This window comes from Paramisgurnus dabryanus, chromosome 6, assembly GCF_030506205.2.
Source record: "Paramisgurnus dabryanus chromosome 6, PD_genome_1.1, whole genome shotgun sequence".
Lineage (NCBI taxonomy): Eukaryota > Metazoa > Chordata > Actinopteri > Cypriniformes > Cobitidae > Paramisgurnus > Paramisgurnus dabryanus.
In genome coordinates, this window is record NC_133342.1 from 26890320 (window position 1) to 26911852 (window position 21533).

Sequence of the window (21533 nt, forward strand, 5' to 3'; positions counted from 1 at the left end):
AACCTTCTCCGTCAGCCTTACTACTTCAATACACTTAGCACATGTAAACCCCTCTATGCTGACGGAAGAAGCTAAACTGTACATGTGGCAAGTAGTGCAGGTTACAATGACAAGCGGAGTCTTACCGTGTTCATGCTGGGCGATGGCGTCTCCGTTCGCCTGAACGCGGTCCGTGAAGCTGCATCGAGACGGGTGCTGGCTCGCAGTACGCCTCGGCCGCCTACGAGTGTCTGTGGTCAGGGTGATGTGAGGCACGCTGACTCTGCGAAGGCCGGGCAGCACCTCCTTCACAGCTTCCCGATCTGGTGTGGACAGATCAGAAAAGCATACCTCGGATGAATCCGCCATTAGATCGCCAAAGAAGGCAGGTTTAAGTAAACAGACGGTAAGAAATGCTAGAGGGCTATATGCTAACACTGGGTGTTACAAGTGATAAAATCGTTTCGCTTAGTAATACAATTCAGTAATCGTCAAGGTAAAGTATTCCTAAGATAAACTAATAAGTTATATTATATAGATAGGAATAAGATAGTGAAAAAATAGGATTTAGCTGATAAGCTCAACGGAGCTTCGGGCTTGCGACTCCTCTCTTCGTCTTTCTCTCAGCGTCTCTCTCTGATGATGTTCACGTTAGCTCTCTTTCTCTCCACAGACTCTGCTGGGGTACAGGGACACAGTAAATCGTTCTCAAGACGTTCGCTCACCTCTGCGCTGATTACAGCTTCTAGGTAGGTATGGCTCTCTCCACAGCTTGATATCTCAGTGTTCACGTTAGCTCTCTTTCTCTCCACAGACTCTGCTGGGGTACAGGGACACAGTAAATCGTTCTCAAGACGTTCGCTCACCTCTGCGCTGATTACAGCTTCTAGGTAGGTATGGCTCTCTCCACAGCTTGATATCTCAGTGTTCACGTTAGCTCTCTTTCTCTCCACAGACTCTGCTGGGGTACAGGGACACAGTAAATCGTTCTCAAGACGTTCGCTCACCTCTGCGCTGATTACAGCTTCTAGGTAGGTATGGCTCTCTCCACAGCTTGATATCTCAGTGTTCACGTTAGCTCTCTTTCTCTCCACAGCTCACACAACTCACTCGCTTTCCTGTCAAGCAGCAGACGTAACAAATTACATAGAGACTTACAGGGGTCGCGAGCTTACGCTGGCTAGTTTCTGCAATGCGGCGATTAAGCAGTGGTTTGTACTGGGACGCCGGGGGCCAAGACCCTCTCGGCGAACTCGTTGATGAACAGAGGGGCGAGAACCACGCCGGCACACCGGGTCGAACGCTGCCCGTTCCTCGAGACCCGTTGGTCAATCGAAAACTGGACCGGGGCGCCCTTTCGTCGAGACCTCGGGCCAGCGGATCTCTCCTGCCTCTACTCTGTGATGATGAGAGAACACAGGTAAGTTAACAATAATAGGTACAGTATTCACACACACTGCTACTCGCACAGTTCTTCGCCGCCACTCTGTAATTCTGTGAAACTGAAAGCACACTACAGCAGTATTATACAGGGTTTTCTAGCGCCGTTCTTTCCTCTTCACCGTCCCGGGACGAGTGACTGGGAACGGGATTTCGTCAAACAAGACACAGCACTCACACTGCAATACACGGCATTACACAGCACCACTTCAAGTGAAAATTTCCAAAGACTCACCCCACCACGCTCAGTGCACACAATAGACACCCGTCCTCTTCCACGTCGCTCTGGGCGAGAAATAGGGAGATGGTAATGGCCTAGCGTTTGTTTGCTGTCGTTGCTGTAGCTACTTTCCCACGGAAACCTTCGGCTCACCCACCACACTGGTCCAGGGGTAGGGCCACTCGATCTCTCTCTTAAGAACACTCAAACAATGAATCAATCCAATATGTATATCAACATTCACTTCAAGGGTTTTGGTTACTCACGGTCTCTATCTTTCTTCGTCCTAAGTTGTCTTCATGCCAACAGTAACTCAGGCAGCTAGACAGGGCGCTTTCCAGCCACAGACACCACTGTTCCCACAGATATATACTCACGGTGGTAAGTTTTCCTCTCCTTCCGTTTCTCTCAAACAATGTCAGTGTCCGGCTAGTACTTCACCTTTAAGGTCTTCAATGTCCTCATTTCCATCGATCTATAATCCTTACGTGGAGAGAGAGCAATACAACAATCCGAATATAGCGTATTAGGCGAGCTCAACTCGGCACTACAATACACACCAACACATCGGTGGATAACATCAGCCAAGACTGTGATTTGACTTGTCTTTTTATACTCCCCTGGGTGCTGTTCTCCTCCAATCACCCGGCGCTCCTCTTAATAGCTCCCAGCTGTGTGTAGTTTAGCTGATTACAGCGTTCGCGACGCCACCGGATTTCCGGTGTTTGCTCTTTCCGGTCCGGGCGGAAACATCCGGGCGGAACCAAAACTTCCCAATTTTTGGTTCCGCCTCAAAGATCGTCACTCCTGTGACACGAGTTCAACAATATGCGCAAGTAGAAAACACATACAAAGTCAATGCAAATGTCACAGGGTGACTTAGGGCGGAACCAAAAATGGAGAGGAGAGGTTCCGCCCGGACAGAATTTTTAAGAGCACCTTTCACTTCCCAGTCTCCCTGGCAACACAAATCAGGAAGAAACGAGCCACAGGTGCAGCCAATCTATGTAGCAGCTCTGATTAGAGGAGGAAATGAGGACGGGCCAGATAAATGGAGCTGTAGCAGCACACAGGAGGAGAGAGTGGCTTTCGAGCACGTTAGACACGAGAAGCGATCGACACGGGGAGAGCTCCTCTGCCAAAGGTAGAAAGATGATCCGCACCTTTTGAAGAGCCCGCAGACTCTGTTGATCCGGGCTGCGCTACAAAGCGCGCGGAAAGAGGACGGAGCCACAGGAGGCGAAAGAAAGGCGAGCTGTGGATCTGTTAGAGGAGCACCCCGGGGGCTGGTTGTGGACGTTGTGTTGCAGTGTTGTGTACACTCATCGGGTGTATTGCTGGTAGCGGTCGGGCTCTTTTTCCCAGGCTGAAGCAGTGCAGTTGGAGAAACGCTGTGAACTTTAAAGGTTGGAAAACGAACGAATGGAATCGTAAGCACAGTCATAACAGAAGAAGAGAACGGAGTATATTGGATACCTCCAGGAGAAGGAGGGCGGCCCTACCCCTGAGATGGTGTGGTGGGTGAGCCGAGGAAACATCCGACGGAAGCTAAACACAGCGACTAGGCCATCGGCTAGACCGAATATTTCCATCAACCACTGGACCTGGGCAAAATGTAAAGAGACGGGCGTCCTTCGTGTGCACTTGAGCGTGGTGGGTGAGTCTTTTACACTTTTGACGTGGTACTGTGTACTGCTGTGTATTGCTGTGTGTCTTGTCAGACAAACCCCCGCCTTCATACACTTTGTCAAAGGAAGACGAAGAGGTTGCCGGTCTTAGCAGAAGATATCAGAATTTATGCTGTGTATACGCTTTCGGTCCACATAACGAAGCGGTGCTACGGAAACGATTTCCCGTCCAGACGTTGGGGTATTTCTGAAGAAACGGCGGTGAAGGACTGAAGGATTGGTGAATGTGTGAGTACAATTAAAGGTCATTAGTGTTGATGCGTTGATCTATCTAATACCCACTATTGCAGAGAGTGAGGTGTAGGCACTCCGCCTTCCCGGGTCTCTACAAAGGGGCGCCCCTGCTCGGGATACGATCGCCTAGACGGCAGACAGAGAAGGGCAGTGCTCGGCCTGGTGAGACGACGTGACGTGCCCACCCCCCTGTGACCAACGAGCTCGTCATGAGGGTTCGCCTCCGACGTTGCCAGAAGTTCACCTGCGGATCTGACCTATCGAGAGGAAGCCAAGATTAGTAAGTCCGCCGTACTTACCTTATCCAACTTAAATAATTCCCCCCACGTCTGTGCTTTACTGAAACAGGAGGGCACCGCACCCAGCTGCTGAAGAGAGAGAGAAAGAGAGTGAATACCAGAGAAACGAACAGTGTGAACCTCATACTTATCGTAGGCTGTAACCAGCGAAGAGGTGAGAAAGCCAAGTTGACCTAACTGTGTCTTATGTCCCAGCTGCTGTCAGTGAAGAGAGAGAGAGGAAGAGAGTGAATACCAGAGAAACGAACAGTGTGAACCTCATACTTACCGTAGGCTGTAACCAGCGAAGAGGTGAGAAAGCCGAGTTGAACTAACTGTGTCTTATGTCCCAGCTGCTGTCTGTGAAGAGATAGAGAGAAAGAGTGAGTGACACGACAAAGAACCGTGTGAGCACGAGGACGAAAGCCTCCACGAGAGAGACTAAGGTACGCAACCAGGACATTAACCCCCACACTCATTCTATTTTGATTCTGCCTCCAGGAGGAAGAAGGAGGGCGCCACGGAAAACTAGACTCAGGCTGGACCCTGAGTCCCACGTCCCGGACCCCAGTCGCCCCCTTGCTCCCTGTCATCCTCTTGGCCGTGGCCCACCTGGAGGGCAGAGCCCGATATTAGTTTTAATTCCCCTTTCCCCATTTCCAAGCATATTTTAAATATTTAATAAATAAAGATTGTTTTAATAGTACCTGCTCTCGTTGTTGTCTGGTCATTGGGTTGGCTTTGGAGACCTCCTCGAGGTGGAAGTTGAGAAGGGGCGTGGCTTTAAGTGAAGCATAGCCAGCCCCTGGGCGTGACACAAAGACGCAATCAGTCGCGTCCTTGCGTGGGGCGATGCAAATGACGCGATATGGGTGGCGCGTTTGACGCGAAAACATGCGCTATTCGCCTCAAACGCGTCTTCGCCCAAGTTGAAAATATTCAACTCGAGCGAAAAATTCGCATGACACGAAGTTAAGTCCCACGAGTAATCTAGAGCGAGTAACGCGATGCCCCTCATTTGGTGTGTACGTAGCATTACTGTGGGTTCACACCAGATGCAAGGTCAACGATATGCGCGAGTAGATTACATACAAAGTCAATGCAAAGACACGATCAGACGCGTCCTCGTGTGGGGCGATGCTAATGATGCGATATGGGCGGTGTGCTTTTTGCTAGTTCCCAGTTCTGAAATGTTTTGGCTCTCCAAACGTTTGTAAATTCTTTAAAAAATATAAAGTATTTTTACTAATGTAAACCTTTATTTGCATATTTGTAAATTATTCTTATAAAAACCTTTACAGTGATCATGCATCATACTTTATCATCTTATTTTACTTATTATTCAATGACTATAATTATGACGTTTAAATAGAACGAAACCATTAATTACACAAATAACCATTTTAATGAATAAAACACACATTTTTTTAAAACATCATTATGCTTACAGTTTTTTTGCTTACAAACTCCGCCATGTAAATAGAGAATGATGCTGGTAGTGGCGATTCTCTCTGACCAATCAGTGATCTGCAGTGTTTACACATCACGTTTTAGTATCAGGTAGGTACTTAGCACAGTGGAACCCCTCAAAATGGAAAAGCACCATAGGCTATATATATCATAAAATGGAGAATTCTTCAAAATGAAAAACGCCATAAAAATTTTGTCCGAATGAAGTCATGTTTTAATTTGAAGCAGAGAACATAACAAACCTGAAAGACTTCACACGCAGTTGTTCATCGTTCTGTAGTCAGGTCATGGATATTTGAGTCCACAGGTGTGTGGGAATAAAGGAAATTGTGTGGCAAGTACAAAGGCTGAGAAGAATTGTTAACTGCCTTAGGCTGACCAGACAACTGAGTCATAAGGGCCACACAGAAGAAGAGGTAATACGCTCTCACGCAATCAATATATTTTCTAATCACACATAATAAATCAAACTGACGTACGAAAGACAACAGCACATGATTCATATCAATGTCTCGGGCTGTGTACTCAAGGGAACATCATTTAAGAAAAACTAAAGAAATACAATAATACAGTGCAAAATGTCTTTGGATACCACAAGCAGTGACATCTAGATTTATTTTCAGTATTAAGATATACAAACAGAAAATACTGTTTTTACACAAAAAACTATTTCAGAACAGTTTGGCTTCTTCAGGCTACAGTATTTATTATCACCTCTCTTGGCACAAAGCACATATTGAACTCTTTTTAAGTCCTGAAATCAGTAGATAAGAATTAGATTTTAGACTTAGAAATAAGGTTTCAGCTATTGCTTGAGTGTACTGTAAGAGGAGGTCACACTTTTCTTTAATACTCCATACAGATTTATTTTATTCTGGTTGTTTTCGAATAAACCGTCTGGAAAAACAATTATATAAAGAAGACTGTGGCAAGGTGTACTGTAGTTCACTCTGAAAAATGAAAATACTTCAGCCTCACATAGGTCCAAGGCTGCACGATGTTATTTTGTTCTGCAAAGAGAAGATAAGTAGCTCTTAAAATACAAAGTTCATAGTGACCAGACTTCATCTCACATTCTAATAAAAAAAAGACATGTCAATGTCAAAAAAATGCTTTCATTTCTTGGAGTCTTGCAGACCGCTACGCATCAAACACAAAACATGGACTACAATACGTATAAACTTCAAGGAGGGTTTGTGTATCATCGAAATGTTGTATGTCTGCAGAAGACATGGTCACATGGATTAATTAGGTCATATGGACATTATTTTTTAAGATGTAAGTCTACAATGTCCTCAGAGTGTGTACGTGAAGCATGATAATTTATTATAGCATGTTAATACTGCCACATTATAGGTGTGAGTGCAAATGTACAGATTTGGGGTGTGTCCTTTAACCCTAATAAGTCCCTTGGGGTCAATCTTACCCCCAAGCCACTTTTCTTTAGTTAAAAAACATGGTTCCCTTCATCTCAGTGGAATAAGATTTTGTGACTTTTCTACACTATGTGTCAATATTCATATAAAAAACCTGCGCTTGATTCGGTCGTTCTAAAGATGTGCAAAAAAATTTACCAAAAGAGGCCCTTTGGGGGTAAAAATAACCCCAATTGAAAATGAATGGGAAATGCAAAAAATCATTTTTTTTCTTTATATTTGTCCAAAAAAAAAAAAAAAAATCAATACATCTAGAATAAATCTGAAAAATTTCAACAAAGAAAAGTAGGCCTGATATTACAGCACAAATGCAATATAGAAAAGATATGCTCAATCACACACACACTTACATACATACAAAGGTATGACTGCCACAGAGAGCATTTTTTACAAAAATTGGCAAAAAACAGCCACAGATGCAAAACAAAGATATAAACTGGTGGGCTCTAATGCTCCCACACATGCATGTACAAACACACTCACAGTAAAACTTACACATACATAAAGACACAAACACACACGTACACACACAGAGTCAAATTTCTGTGGCATTTTGGAAAATATCTACTATTTGAAATCATATTTATTTTTAATGTCCTTTGTAATGTTTATATAAACAAAAATTCACAAAATGTAGCACTAAAATAGTGATTTGAGCAGTTGGCCAAATCCAGTGAAATGAATGGGTCTCTATGGGCCTCTGCTGGTCAAAATTATTTATTTCCTAAACTGTAATTCTTATATGTTTTTTTTTTTCTAAACACCAGATGACCAAATTTAAAACATAACATCTAGATCAATATCTAAAAACAATTTAAATCAAATTTAGATTATAATTTATGTGACATTTTCATAAAAAAAATATATTTTACAGGCAAGCTAATGGTGTAGTTGAGGAATTTAGTGGTAAACGGGTACAAAAGTACTTTATATTTCCCAAAACACAGAATTAATGTATAAATGGGAAGTAAAAAAAAATTATATATATTATTTGTATCATTTTTGTAATCAATCTTTTAATTTCTGGGGTAATTTTTCCCCCAAGGAACTCTAACATATACAGAAAAACGGGGCTTATGAGGGTTAAATGCAAATGAGCTGATGAAATGCAAACACTGATCGCCATAATGGTGGCTTGTTAAAATGGAAACTCAATTGCAAAATCAATTATTATCTCTTAATATTTATTATACCATGGTCTGTTTAAATACTCAATTCTGATTGGCTGGAAGGTGTGCATTAAAACCGTTTAATGCACAGGTAGTTCCAGTCAGTTTGATTACAGTAAGAAATTAATCCACTACTATAAACATTGGTAACCATAGTAACACAGTTACACTTGCAGAGAGAGCGAGAGAGAGCGAGCGAGCGAGCGAGAGAGACGAGAGTGTGTCACGTCTCTCTTTAAAGTGCGTCTCTCTCTCGCTCTCTCTCTTTCTCTCTCTCTCTCTCTGGTGCTTCTCTTTCAGTTATCTGTCTATCTCTTTTAAAACATCGCTTCGAAATATCCAACTGTTTGATTTTTGTTTTCATTTAATGTCATTCATTTAATTCATTTAAATAAAAGCAATACAATGGCACTACTTTATTTAATGTGGATGAAGTGCGAGCCTTAACTTAAGAAAATGACCGTCATTTTACCCGTCTGTTAAAAAATTACACTGTAAACATTAATTACAGCTACACCAAGGTATAAGCGGGATAATCCACGGCTAGCCATGCATTAAAGGGTTTTAATGCACTTCGCTTAGGCAACCACCCTCCGCTACGCGTCGGGTGGTTCTTCGCCTCTACTTCGTGCATTAAAACCCTTTAATGCATGGCTAGCCGTGGATTATCCCTTACTTAAAATTATAATTTACATGCTTGCAGAGAATGGTTTACCAAAACGAAGTTATTGGGTTGATCTTTTCACATTTTCTAGGTTGACAGAAGCACTGGGGGAACAATTATTGCATTTAAACAAGGAAAAGTCAGATCTTTATGATTTGTACCCTTTAATGAATTTCTTTTCTCAGTTTGTAACTTTGGAACAGCCAGTAACTAAAATCACCTATAGTGTGGCAAGACCTGCAGAATCTTTTTTTTATTTTGTTTCTCAGAGGATAAAAATAAGTTAAGAAACACATGAAGTAAATCAATTACATAACAGTTTGAAATGCACTTTTCCTTCTCTGCACGTCCATCAAAACCTCATTGTTGCGCACCTTCTCAACGCTGACAATCGCAGAGCTCTCGGCACATCTCAGCATGTTTTTAAATGCCTCCCGGTGACAGTCTGAAGGCAGCCGATGATGGGGAACATGCCACAGCCAGCGCTGAATTTTAACCTCTCTCCCTCATGTGGTCTGTGATGTGCTCTCTGCTGGTATTGATTGATATTCTCTGTGAATATCGAGGGAGCCGAAGAGGGACTGAAGAACGTTCAATACTTCATTCTGAATGGACTCCACTTGTTCCGCCGGGCAATACTCATCCAAACTGGATCTGACAATAAGAAGCGTAAATTAAAGGCGGATTTTAGTCTTGCAACACATCGGAGGGAAATTGTATCCGCCGACTGTGATGTGCCATCAGTCATGGACTTGTCAAGAGTGTTAAGAGACGGAAAATTTGAATTTTTCTCATGCACTCCGAGGAGTCAGACTCGCCCTGACTCAATAAGATAAGAGTATGACTGATGAGTGCGATATGAAGACTGTGTTCATTAAATACGGGGCAAACAAATCGCAGGGACACGGGTCTCTCACAACCCCATCTGTCTGAAAAGCACAGCTTTGAGCATCTGTTTTCAGAGCAACCACCACATCATTCATTATAGCACACACACGCCGATTACTGATGATAATTAATGCGGACCAGAAAAAAATGAGGTTTCCAGATTCTTCTCTTGGAGGAAAAGAACAAAACATTGTTAACCTTACATAATGCACTTTAACATAAATAAAAGATTAAAGGAGCCAATGTATTTTTCATGAGGAGACATAGAAGAGAGGTTGCTCTGCTCTAATGACTGGCATACCTGGATATAGTAACTATTGTGGGTTTAGGCAGGGCTTCTAGGAAAAGCTGCACGGCCGTGATCATTTGCTGGATCTCTTCCTCACTGCTGATATGGTGAGGGAGCTCCGAGTAATCACAGGTCAAGCCGGCTTGGTGCACCTAAACTCAATGGCACAGGCAGAAGTACATCAGTCACTTAAACTAGCAGACATGCCTCACCACCACAAACAATTTTCTGAAACCTCATGAAACTCACCAGGCAATTGAAACAGCCTGAAGACCATACAAAACATTTATGCATGAGGTTCATACTGCATGATTTAAGCCACGCATATGAAAAAATACCCTTGTATGCAATACACAATGTAATATATATGTAGAACCTGGTATGTATATATTTACAATCTTGAGCTTGCTTTGGACAAAACCTGAAGGTTATAAAAGTGGGATATGTAGAAGATTAAAAAAAGAACCAATAGATCACAGAAACACACCATTTCGTAGTCTGGTGATTCATTTCGATTCTTAAGGCTCTGTACTAGTCTGGCTAGAGGTTTCATTCTGCAAAAACAGAGGAAAGGAAAAAGCAATTCATTTGGATGTTGTCACCTTCTCCAATGATGCATTGATGTGAAATGTTTTAATCAAAAAGCACAGAGCCTGTATTCAGGATATGTCCGGTCGGTAAACCAGCACTAATGCTTACCCTGGGTTTGCTGCTAACCGAGCTATAGTTTCCTGGCTGTCATCCTCTACCAGGTCTCCAAATGCAGCCTCCAGGTCTTCAAGCTGGTGAGTGCGTCTCTCCACACAATCTGAGAGATTCTCCTGAAAAGAGATGGAACTGTAAAGACCTTGGTAAATGTGCTTCATTCCAATACAGGTTTTTTGTATTCAACAGGGCACAGCGGGTGTCTAAAAATATGTTTTTTTATATTTTTCAAAGATGAAAAATAAACAGAAATATTTCAAACCATTTGAAATGTATACACATTTCTGACACCAAATGAATAGGAAATACATCAAAATCTGCACTACTAATTAAAATCTTGGCAAATGTATGACACTGATCATTTTTAGAATCAATCGGATGTCCTTGCAGCCACTAAGCAAAATGTTCTTTGGATCATGCTGGGATCGAATGAATCATCAGGTTTTGTACAAACCTTTTGAGCCCACGCCAAGTCGAGTGCATGCTGATATTAGGATACCTGCAGTAATCCCACATTATTTGTGATCCAGTGTTTAGAAACCCAGCTAAAGTCATTGTTTCTGTTTTCTACATAAAAGCATCCTACATAATGAAAATTACATTCTGTGAAAATATATGCCAAGAACTGGAATCAATATAAAATCAAACCTTAATGTTCCAATCTTATTACTTGACTATAAGACTTTATTAGACCATGAGACTATATATATATATATATATATATTATCGGATGCATGCGTGCCTGAACTGAAGTGAACTTCCAGTATGTATTTATTTATCGGTCTGGCTAGTGGCTAAACTGATCTCTGAAACACATAAATTGTCACAAATAAAATGTTTTTTACTTGCTAAAGGCGAGGGGAAACGACGAGCATGGATCACAACTGTGCGGAGAGGTTTGGCAGCCAGGCATTTAGGGACCGGTAGCTAACATTGTATACATTCATTTTACACATTAACATTAGTTCAGTGTAATACTTGATATGCGTTAGATATGATATATGAATGAAGGTAATTTACTTCTATTCAATTCAATTCAATTCAATTTTATTTATATAGCGCTTTTCACAAAAGTCAATTGTTTCAAAGCAGCTTTACATAAATAGAAGCAGTGAAAAGCACAGAAAACGACAGATAGCACAACAAAATACATGAAAGCATGAGCAGTTAAATTTGCTGCGGCTATGACTCAATATTATAATTGCACGTATTACTAAAGCAACGTATAGAAGAGGAAGCTAGGTAAAGCCCAAAAAGGCTGCCTCCCCGGGGTGAAAAACCCCCTAGGAGAAAAAAAAACCCCGTGCTTTTATCCGAGGAAAAATAAGTCCTAGGAGGGAAAAACCCTTGGGAGAACGGAAATGGAGATTTAGCGGAGATTAAGCGGTTCTGCCGGTGATCGTTGGTCAGGTATCAGCTGGGCATAACGTTGAAGGACAGCCAGTAGATCAGAGGTGTGCCGACTTTCACATCTACCGGGACTGGGTCTGTTTGTCTCGTCCTCGGGTCGAGGACGAGACAGGGAGAGAAAAACAAAATCGTATTAGCGTAGCGGCCGTTCATATGTATTGAAGTGTCACACAGTGATGTGGTTTAACTCAGCTTAGTTCCAGACAGACTAAATATTAAGGCATAATTATGTTATCCACAGTTGAGGATTTAGCAAATTGGGGGCCCAATGCGAGGGTATATATGGTAAATAAGGGTCACCTTCCGATCTTTAAGAGAAAATGAAACCTGACGACCCGTTTGACTAAGGCCTAAAGCCCCACTGTCGTCGTTAATACAGGTTCAGTGGCAAACGGGTCTATATTGTATACCATTTACAGGACCAGGAGAAAACGCCAAAAACATCGCAACCCGACCATACGTGTTAACCCGTTTGACTAAGGCCGGAAGCCCCACTGTCGTCGTTAATGCAGGTTCAGTGGCAAACGGGTCTGTATGGCATACTATTCATAAGACTTACGATAGCGCCAAAATCGCAACCCGACCATACGTGCCAACCCGTTTGACTAAGGCTGAGAGGCCCCACTGTCGTCGTTAATGCAGGTTCAGTGGCAAACGGGTCTGTATGGCATACTATTCATAAGACTTACGATAGCGCCAAGATCGCAGCCCGACCATACGTGCCAACCCGTTTGACTAAGGCTGGAGGCCCCACTGTCGTCGTTAATGCAGGTTCAGTGGCAAACGGGTCTGTATGGCATACTATTCATAAGACTTACGATAGCGCCAAAATCGCAACCCGACCATACGTGCCAACCCGTTTGACTAAGGCTGAGAGGCCCCACTGTCGTCGTTAATGCAGGTTCAGTGGCAAACGGGTCTGTATGGCATACTATTCATAAGACTTACGATAGCGCCAAGATCGCAACCCGACCATACGTGCCAACCCGTTTGACTAAGGCTGGAGGCCCCACTGTTGTCGTTAATGCAGGTTCAGTGGCAAACGGGTATGTATGGCATACTATTCACAAGACACACGAAAGCGTGAAAAACGCAACCCGACCATACATACCAACCCGTTTGACTAAGGCTGGAGGCCCCACTGTCGTCGTTAATGCAGGTTCAGTGGCAAACGGGTCTGTATGGCATACTATTCACAAGACACACGAAAGCACCAAAATCGCAACCCGACCATACGTGCCAAACCGTTTGACTAAGGCCGGAAGCCCCACTGTCGTCGTTAATGCAGGTTCAGTGGCAAACGGTGGCAAACTATTTAATGCAGTTCATTTTAAGTGTTCATGCAGAAAAGGTTTTTATTTATTTATTTGGTTGGTCTGTGTTATGACCGTGAGTGCTTTGTTCCGTGAAAATAACTATTGCGAGTTAAGAACCTTTACTAGACAAATTATGCGAATGCTTTGTTGAAGAGAAAAGTTTTAAGTCTAGATTTAAAATGATCGACTGTGTCTGATTCTCGGACATCGGTTGGTAAATCATTCCAGAGCTTAGGGGCTAAGTAGGAAAAGGATCTTCCACTTTTAGACACTTTTGATAGTCTAGGGATAATCAATAGGCCAGAATTTTGCGACCGTAGTGTGCGTGATGGATTGTATTCTGATAGTAATTCTCTAAGATATGAGGGTGCTAAGCCATTTAAAGCTTTGTAGGTGATTAGTGATATTTTAAATTGGATGCGATATTTAACTGGTAGCCAGTGTAAAGATGCCAGAATTGGGCTTATGTGGTCATACTTCTTAGATCGAGTAAGTACCCTTGCAGAAGCGTTTTGAACTAGCTGAAGCTTGTTGATCTGATTTGAATGGCATCCCCCGAGTAGCGAGTTACAATAGTCTATTCTAGAGGTCATAAAAGCATGAATAAGCTTCTCCGCGTCAGATGTAGACAGCATATGGCGTATTTTTGAGATATTTCTAAGATGGAAGAATGCTGTGCGGCAGACATTGGCGATATGACTATCAAAGGATAAGTTGCTGTCGAACATCACACCTAAGTTCCTAACCGTGGAAGATGGCACCACAGTACAGCCATCTATGTGCAATTTGTAATCTGACATATTATGTTTGTAGCGATTTGGTTCAATAATAAGTACCTCTGTCTTATTGGAGTTGAGCTTAAGAAAGTTATGTGCCATCCAGTCACTAACATCGCTAATGCAGTCTTTTAGCTTAGAAAACGTGTGTGTTTCGCTGGGATGCGAGGAGATGTAAAGCTGGGTATCATCCGCATAGCAGTGAAAACTTATGTTATGTTTCCTGATAATGTCTCCTAGGGGTAACATGTATAACGAGAACAGGATAGGACCTAAAACTGATCCCTGCGGTACACCGTATTTAACCAGGGAGTGATATGACTCTTCCTCATTTACATAAACAAAGTGATAGCGATTGGTTAGATATGACCTTAACCAGGCTAGCGCCTGACCACTGATACCAACATAGTTTTCTAGTCTATTGAGTAGGATTCTGTGGTCTATTGTGTCAAATGCTGCACTAAGGTCTAGTTATATAAGAATTGAGATTTCACCACGATCGGATGTTAATAGGAGGTCATTTGTAACTCTAAGCAACGCTGTCTCTGTGCTATGGTGGGGCCTGAATCCTGATTGGAACTTTTCATATGTACTATTATTTGTCAAGAATGTGCGTAACTGGCTTGCCACTACCTTTTCTAATATTTTCGAAAGAAAAGGGAGATTTGAGATTGGTCTAAAGTTATTAAGTTCTCCTTGGTCAAGCTGTGGTTTTTTAATCAGCGGTTTAATAACTGCTAGTTTGAAAGCTGTTGGAACGTATCCTATTTCTAGCGATGAGTTAAAGATGTTTAGAACCGGGGTTGACACTACAGGGAATACTTCTTTAAGTAGTTTTGTGGGAACGGGGTCTAATATACAGGACGATGATTTGGATGATGTGACTAGTTTAGAGAGCTCATCTATTGTAGTAGGTTTAAATGAATCAAGATGTTCGTATGGTAGTCTAGTGTTAAGTGAACTAATGGGTAGAGTGGTGGCTGCCTGGGTAGCTACGATGTTTTCCCTAATAGCCGAAATTTTGTTAGAAAAGAAGTTCATGAAGTCGTTACTATTGTGTTGAAGTTTACTATTGGTTTCTGTTTGTTCTTTGTTTCTAGTCAGTTTCGCAACTGTGCTAAAGAGGAAACGAGGGTTATTATGATTCTCATTTATAAGCTTGCTAAGATATGTAGATCTGGCGGTTTTAATAGCCTGTCTGTAGTGTTTAACACTCTGTTTCCATGCTGCGCGCCATACTTCTAACTTTGTGCTTCTATAATTTCTTTCCATTTTTCTAGCTGCCTTTTTAAGGGCTGCTGTGTGATGGTCATACCATGGAGCTGGCGGTTTTTCTTTGAATCTCTTTTTTCGAATGGGAGCAACGGCATCCAATGTGTTAGAACAGACATTGTTTAGGTTTTCTATTTCAATATCTAAATCGTCACAGTTATCTGCTACATGTTTCATTTGGGACAGGTCTGGAAGAGTGCTAATAAAGCTATCTTTAGTGGTGGAAATTATTGTTCTGGCTAGTCGGTAGCATGTTGTAGATTGAGTGATCCTATCTAGAAGTACAGTGTATGACACAAGGTAATGGTCAGAAACTGCATCACTCTGAGGTGATATTTCGACGTCATTAATATTGAGTCCGAGTGACAGAATTAAGTCTAATGTGTGATTACGAGTATGCGTTGGCCCTGTCACGTTTTGTCTAATATTGAGAGAATTTAGAACATCTATAAACGCACGTCCTAACGCGTCTTTTGGGTTGTCTACATGGACATTAAAATCACCAACAATAAGAGCTTTATCTACAGTGACTACAAGCTCAGATAGGAAATCTGCTATTTCATTAAGGAAATCTGCATGGTGGCCCGGTGGTCTATAGATTGTCGCTAAAGCAAAAGAAAGCTGTTTGTGGTTACGATCAGTTATTTCCATATTTAACAACATTACTTCAAATGATTTAAATTTTAGCTCAGATTTTTGGTTTACTTTAAAAATTGTGTTGTATATTGTAGCTACACCACCCCCTCTCCCCTTTAATCGAGGTTCGTGTTTATAATAATAGTCTTGTGGGGTGGATTCATTTAAACTAATGTAGTCGTCTGCTTTAAGCCAGGTTTCTGTTAAACAGAGTACATCTAAGTTTTGGTCTGTAATTATTTCATTGACAATAGGTTCTTTATTGGTAAGCGATCTAATGTTAAGAAGGCCGAATTTTAACATTCGAGATTCATCTGTTAATGTATTGTTTTCTAATTTTATTTGAATCAGATTTGTACCAGATGTAACAAGCGGTGCCCTGTATTTATTTGTTCGGGGAACAGATACAGTTGAAATGTGCTGATATTTCGGTAAGATTGACTCTAAGTGCTGGGATATAAGTGGTCTTGACATATCACGGCAGCTAACAGATGGACGGTTAAGCCGATCCGTCTGTTTCCTGACCTGGGCCCTGGATAGTCAGACTATATCAGAATTAAGACTATTGATCAGCTTTTTAGTGAGTATAGCACTTCCTTCCGATGACGGATGAAGGCCATCTCGGGTTAGGAGAAATGGTCTTCCCCAGAAATGCTTCCAATTGTCTATAAACCCTACGTTATGCTGAGGGCACCACTTTGACATCCATCCATTGAGAGACACTAATCTACTATGTGTTTCATCTCCCCGGTAGGCGGGGAGGGGACCAGAGCATATTACATTGTCTGACATTGTTTTTGCAATTTCACACATCTCCTTAATATTATCTTTGGTGATTTCCGACTGGCGGAGCCTAGTGTCATTCGTGCCGGCGTGAATAACAATCTTAGAAAACTTCCGCTTAGCATTAGCCAGCACTTTAAGTTTGGATCTAATGTCAGACGTTCTGGCTCCCGGTATACAGTCGACTATGGTGTTTGGTGCCTCAATGTTAGTGTTCCTGAGTATAGAATCTCCAATGACCAGGGCACTTTTAAAAGGTGTTTCAGCTGGTATACTCCTTAGGGGATCGAATCTGTTAGAAATTGTCGTTACGTTATGGGTCTTAGAAGGACGCCTTATATGACTATGCCGCCTAACAGTCACCCAGTTTGACCGCCGACTTGACTCTGATGACGGAACCGAGCCATGTGTATTTTGATAAACACTATGCGCGCTCGATACAGTATTTGTAATATTTATATTAGCATCTGATGTCGGAACCGAGCCATTAGTCTTTTCGCTCGATAGATTATTTGCGACCGTAACATTAGCGGTTTTGCTATCCTCAACTAGCGTTCGGATGCGCGATTCTAGTTCAGCAACCTTCTCAGTTAACCTTAATACTTCAATACACTTAGTGCATGTAAACCCCTCTATGCTAACAGCAGAAGCTAAACTATACATGTGGCAAGTAGTACATGTTACAATAACAAGCGGAGTCTTACCGCTTTCATGCTGGGCGATGGCGTCTTCGTTTACCCGAACGCGGTCCCCGGAGCTGCATCGCGTGGGGTGTTTGGTTGTGACGCGCCTCGGTCGCCTGCGAACGTCTGGGTCCAGGGTGATGTTTGGCTTGCTGAATCTGCGAAGGCCGGGCAGCGGTTCCTCCACAGCTTCCCGATCGCTTTCATGTCGTTCACGGTCCGTGAAGCTGCATCGCGTGGAATGCATGTTTGTTGCTCGCTTGTGGACGTCGGAAGGCAGGGTGAAGTGGGCGCTGTACCTCGCCTTGGATCTGCTAAAACCGGGAAACAACTCCTCCACAGCTTCCCGCTCAGGTGAGGATAGGTCAGAAAAGCATATATCAGATGAATCCGCCATTAGATCGGAAAAAGCTAGCTTCAGCCTCCACCGTGTGGATGCTAGCGGGCTATAAGCTAACACTGGGTGTTTATTAGTGATAAATAGTTTCACGTGGTAGTACTGCTCAATAATCGGCACGGTAAAGTATTCCTATGTAAAACTAATAAGTTATATTATATAAATAGGAATAAGATGGTAAAAAGAAGCTTTTAGATGATGAACTCGACGGAGCTACGATGCAGGATCTGTTCAGCATGACGTCTGTATATACTTATAATTTCTTGATTTGTTCTTATTTCCCTATTTCCCTTTTCCTTAATCCGTTTGTAAAATTATGTAATTTGAGAGTAGGCATAGGTCCACCATATTTTTTCCCGAGGTCCACTCCAATCTCATTTATTTCATTTGTTATCAGAAATAAACTAAAGTAGTGGAAGTTTACCAAAAGTTGCATTTAGTCCACTAAAGTTTGCATTTAGTTTTATTAAAGCAAGAAGTCACTATAGTTATATGTTATGGTGTTATGGTGATTTTTCATGCCTAACTATATGCATGCATATTATGAGTATTCAAGGGATACTCCAGCCAAATATCAATATTACCTCATGATTTACTAACCCTCGAGTCATCCTAAATACACACCTCCAGCATCTTTCAGATGAGCACATTTGGAGTTATTTTAGTAAATGTACTTGCTTTTCCAAGCGTATAAGGGTACAAAACAGGGATCAGGGTACAAGTTATAACTTTAAAGCCCAAGAAATTGCATCCATCCCTCCAGAAGTAATCGCATTTTGGACACGATTCACAAGAGTCACCACGCAATGTATCTATGGCAACCAACACTCACTACGCTGAAACTCTCTCATGAATTGAGTATTGTTGTTGGTATTGTTACCAGAAGCTAGTTATCATAGTTTATAAAGATATATTTTTCTTAAAAAAAAATCACATCGATTACCCACAGAAGACCTTTATTAACCCTTAATTATGAGGACTCTGATAAAGATGTAATTGTGTTAGATGTAATTGTGCATCAGACACTGTTGTGCACCTTTATTAAAATATTTTTATACAGACATCTGTGCTGCACCAGCGATCCCTTTTGTCTATATTGTTCCGTCCTTCTCTGGTCGCACCGGATTGTCTTGGATTACAGAAGCGCAGTTTACTCTTCCTTTTTTTTACCTTTATTAACCCATTAGAGCTGATTGGACGAATGCACTTCTTGGGGGTTTAAAGTCAAACGTTGTTCCCAACCTTGTTTTCTACCATTTTAAAGCATGGAAGACCAAGGACATTTACTAAAATAACTCCAAATGTGTTCGTCTAAAAGATGATGGACATATGGATCTCAAATTGCTTGAGTTTCACAGAGTCAATCACAGGGGAATTTTTATATTTGGCTGGAGTATCACTTTATCTCTTTTCCAAAGTAAACTGGTAACATTTAACATTTACATTGAGTTTATCACTGCAACTTCCAGTGTATTTGTAATATAAATGTATCGGTACCTTCCCTAGGAATCTAACCGCTGTAGATTTGTGCTTAAAGGTGTCTTGCCTCTGCTACAGGGTGTAAGTAAATTGTTAATGCACAGTTGATACCATTTAAATAATCTTTATTACCTCATCTAGCTCTTGATCTGGCCTGGTGAAGCTGTATAACTCTTGCAGGAGGGCAAACTCTTCCTTTAAAAGCAAAAACATGGCAGTCCTTTACCTAAACACATTCAATCTAAAACCTAAAGATTTAATCATACATAAAATAAATAGCCTGATACCTATCAATTAACCTGTTGAATCAATATCCTTAATTTCAAGTTCAATACATTATTGGCCTTTCATATAACATATGAAAAGAATTGCAATTGCAGAAGAACTATGAAAAAAGCAAGACACTCCACCTGAGTATACATTTCCTTGAAAGGGTTCTTACAGGAGAAAAAATCCAAGTCAATGTCAAGTATAAAAGGGTCACTTTGCTCTATAACTGATACAAGCCTGCTTGAAATGTAGCTTGTCGACCCTTCATCAGCTTTTGTGATTGTGTCACTGCTGTTTTCTGGTGTGGTGCTGCCACTATGTGGATGACCAGAGGAAGTGCAGGGGGAATCTATTTCTGATTGCTCAGCACCCTTCACATGTGCATGTCCTATAGGAGATGCTTTAGGTATTTTAGCACCGCTTTGTCCATTTTCACACTCCTTTTTCTGAGAAGTGTTGGCGGGATTTACTCTAATGACGTGTAAGTTTAATTCTTTTGGGTTTTCCAGTTGATCCAGTGGAACATAAAGTGCATCACTCAGAAAGTAATCGTCTGTGCTAGTGACTCTGCAAAGAAAAGGAGACATAATTCTGATAAAAAAAAACATTTCCTGGCAAAGTCCTGTCTCTAAATAGTAACTGAAAATCTGCTGCCATCTTATAGCTACATGCTGACATACTGTAATGCACCTGACCTTATGGTGGTGGTGGATGTATCTCTCCCCACAAACATGGTGTGCTCCCCTTCTTTGATTTGCTGAGCCCAGTACGGATGCAGCCAGGCAACAGTGGATATGTGTCCAGCGTAGACCATCGGCATGATCCAATTCTCAATGCTCAGCTCACTGCAAATAAAAACAAAAATCTATGTTTACTGTTATGGTGATATCGTATAAGGCGTGCGGCCCCCATTGTGTACGGTGCATCCCTTTGCGGCCCACCAAAAGAAAATGTATGACATAAAACATTCTAAAACATAAACATTTAAATTAAACAAATCATATTAAATTATACAACGTATTGCTGTTAGTTAGTAGCCTTATTTTTCTGAGGTTTCATTACACAGAATTTATGATAAATTAATGTATTTTATAAAATGTCATAATACTGGGGCCCCCCTGGCACCATCTCACGGCCCCCAGTTTGAGAACCACTGGTATAAAGCATGGATTGCATTATTGAATTTCCTTACTCTACTACACTCACCTGAGAAGGGTCTCTTTGTCATACACAGTGTCAGCAGGCATATTCACAGGAATGAGAAGGTCAGGGTGGGAGTCCAAATGGACCATCTTAATGCCTTTCATTGGAATATGTTTAGAGCCAATGGCACGATATACGTGTTGCACAACCTACAGCAACCAGAAAGAACTGATAAAAACTTTACCACATTAACACTAGCAGCACATTCAAAAGCAACATTTGAGTCAACCATTGCTCTTTTGTTTAATACCATAGTAACAAGAACGTCATTGTTTTAATTTTGTAAACAGTCATGCATGTAGTTATTTATAGTTTGACTCGGAACTCTAACGTTAGATCAGCAAAGATTGAAATCACGTTCTCACATCATGATGATCCTCCACGATCCACACAGGTAGTTTAGGATAAACGCGTTTCTGAGGTGGTGTCTTCATTTTTTTCAAAGAAGCAGTAAAGGGTTGTCTTAATTCAAAATTACAGAAATAAACGCAACATTTTTAGGGCTACTGCTATTGGCGGCACTCTGTGCATCCTTATTTTTTGACCGGGTGGAAACAACTATTTGACTCGCTGTTCACAGCAGTTAAAGAAATGAAGCACATTTAAGCGCAACCTTTAAAATACAATGACAAAAAACTGCATACGTGTACACTTTAAATGTTTTGATTTCGCTTTGATCTTAATGAATATACAGTCATTTGGAAGCTGGCCGAAATAGTCCAACTGCGCAGATGAATCGTCCAATGACATCAAAGTACCGTGAGAGTGAGTCGAAACAGCTGTGCTAAAGCTGTAAAGCATATTAATAATAGTCTAATGTTTACATTAATGAACAATACACTAACATG

General features: G+C 41.6%; 1 protein-coding gene across 1 annotated transcript; it reads right to left on the reverse strand.

The window, feature by feature from the left end:
• Positions 1 to 6976: 6976 nt before the first annotated feature.
• c6h5orf22 (chromosome 6 C5orf22 homolog) lies at positions 6977 to 21222 on the reverse strand. The gene is made up of 9 exons (XM_065276407.1): positions 21051 to 21222; positions 20689 to 20834; positions 20178 to 20327; positions 19623 to 20049; positions 19345 to 19407; positions 10455 to 10576; positions 10243 to 10309; positions 9768 to 9907; positions 6977 to 9232 (listed from the first exon to the last, which is right to left on the reverse strand). The coding sequence occupies exons 1-9, from the start codon at positions 21117 to 21119 to the stop codon at positions 9085 to 9087; spliced, it is 1332 nt and encodes a 443-aa protein (XP_065132479.1). The 5' UTR covers positions 21120 to 21222; the 3' UTR covers positions 6977 to 9084.
• Positions 21223 to 21533: the final 311 nt, after the last annotated feature.

Excerpts from the sequence above, each read along its gene's own strand:
- c6h5orf22 (XM_065276407.1), bottom strand. The coding sequence starts at position 21,119 with ATGAAGACACCACCTCAGAAACGCGTTTATCCTAAACTACCTGTGTGG. Across the intron at positions 20,328-20,688 it reads GACAAAGAGACCCTTCTCAG|TGAGCTGAGCATTGAGAATT; the intron begins GTGAGTGTAGTA and ends TTTTATTTGCAG. Across the intron at positions 10,577-19,344 it reads CAGATCAAGAGCTAGATGAG|GAGAATCTCTCAGATTGTGT; the intron begins GTAATAAAGATT and ends ATCTCTTTTCAG.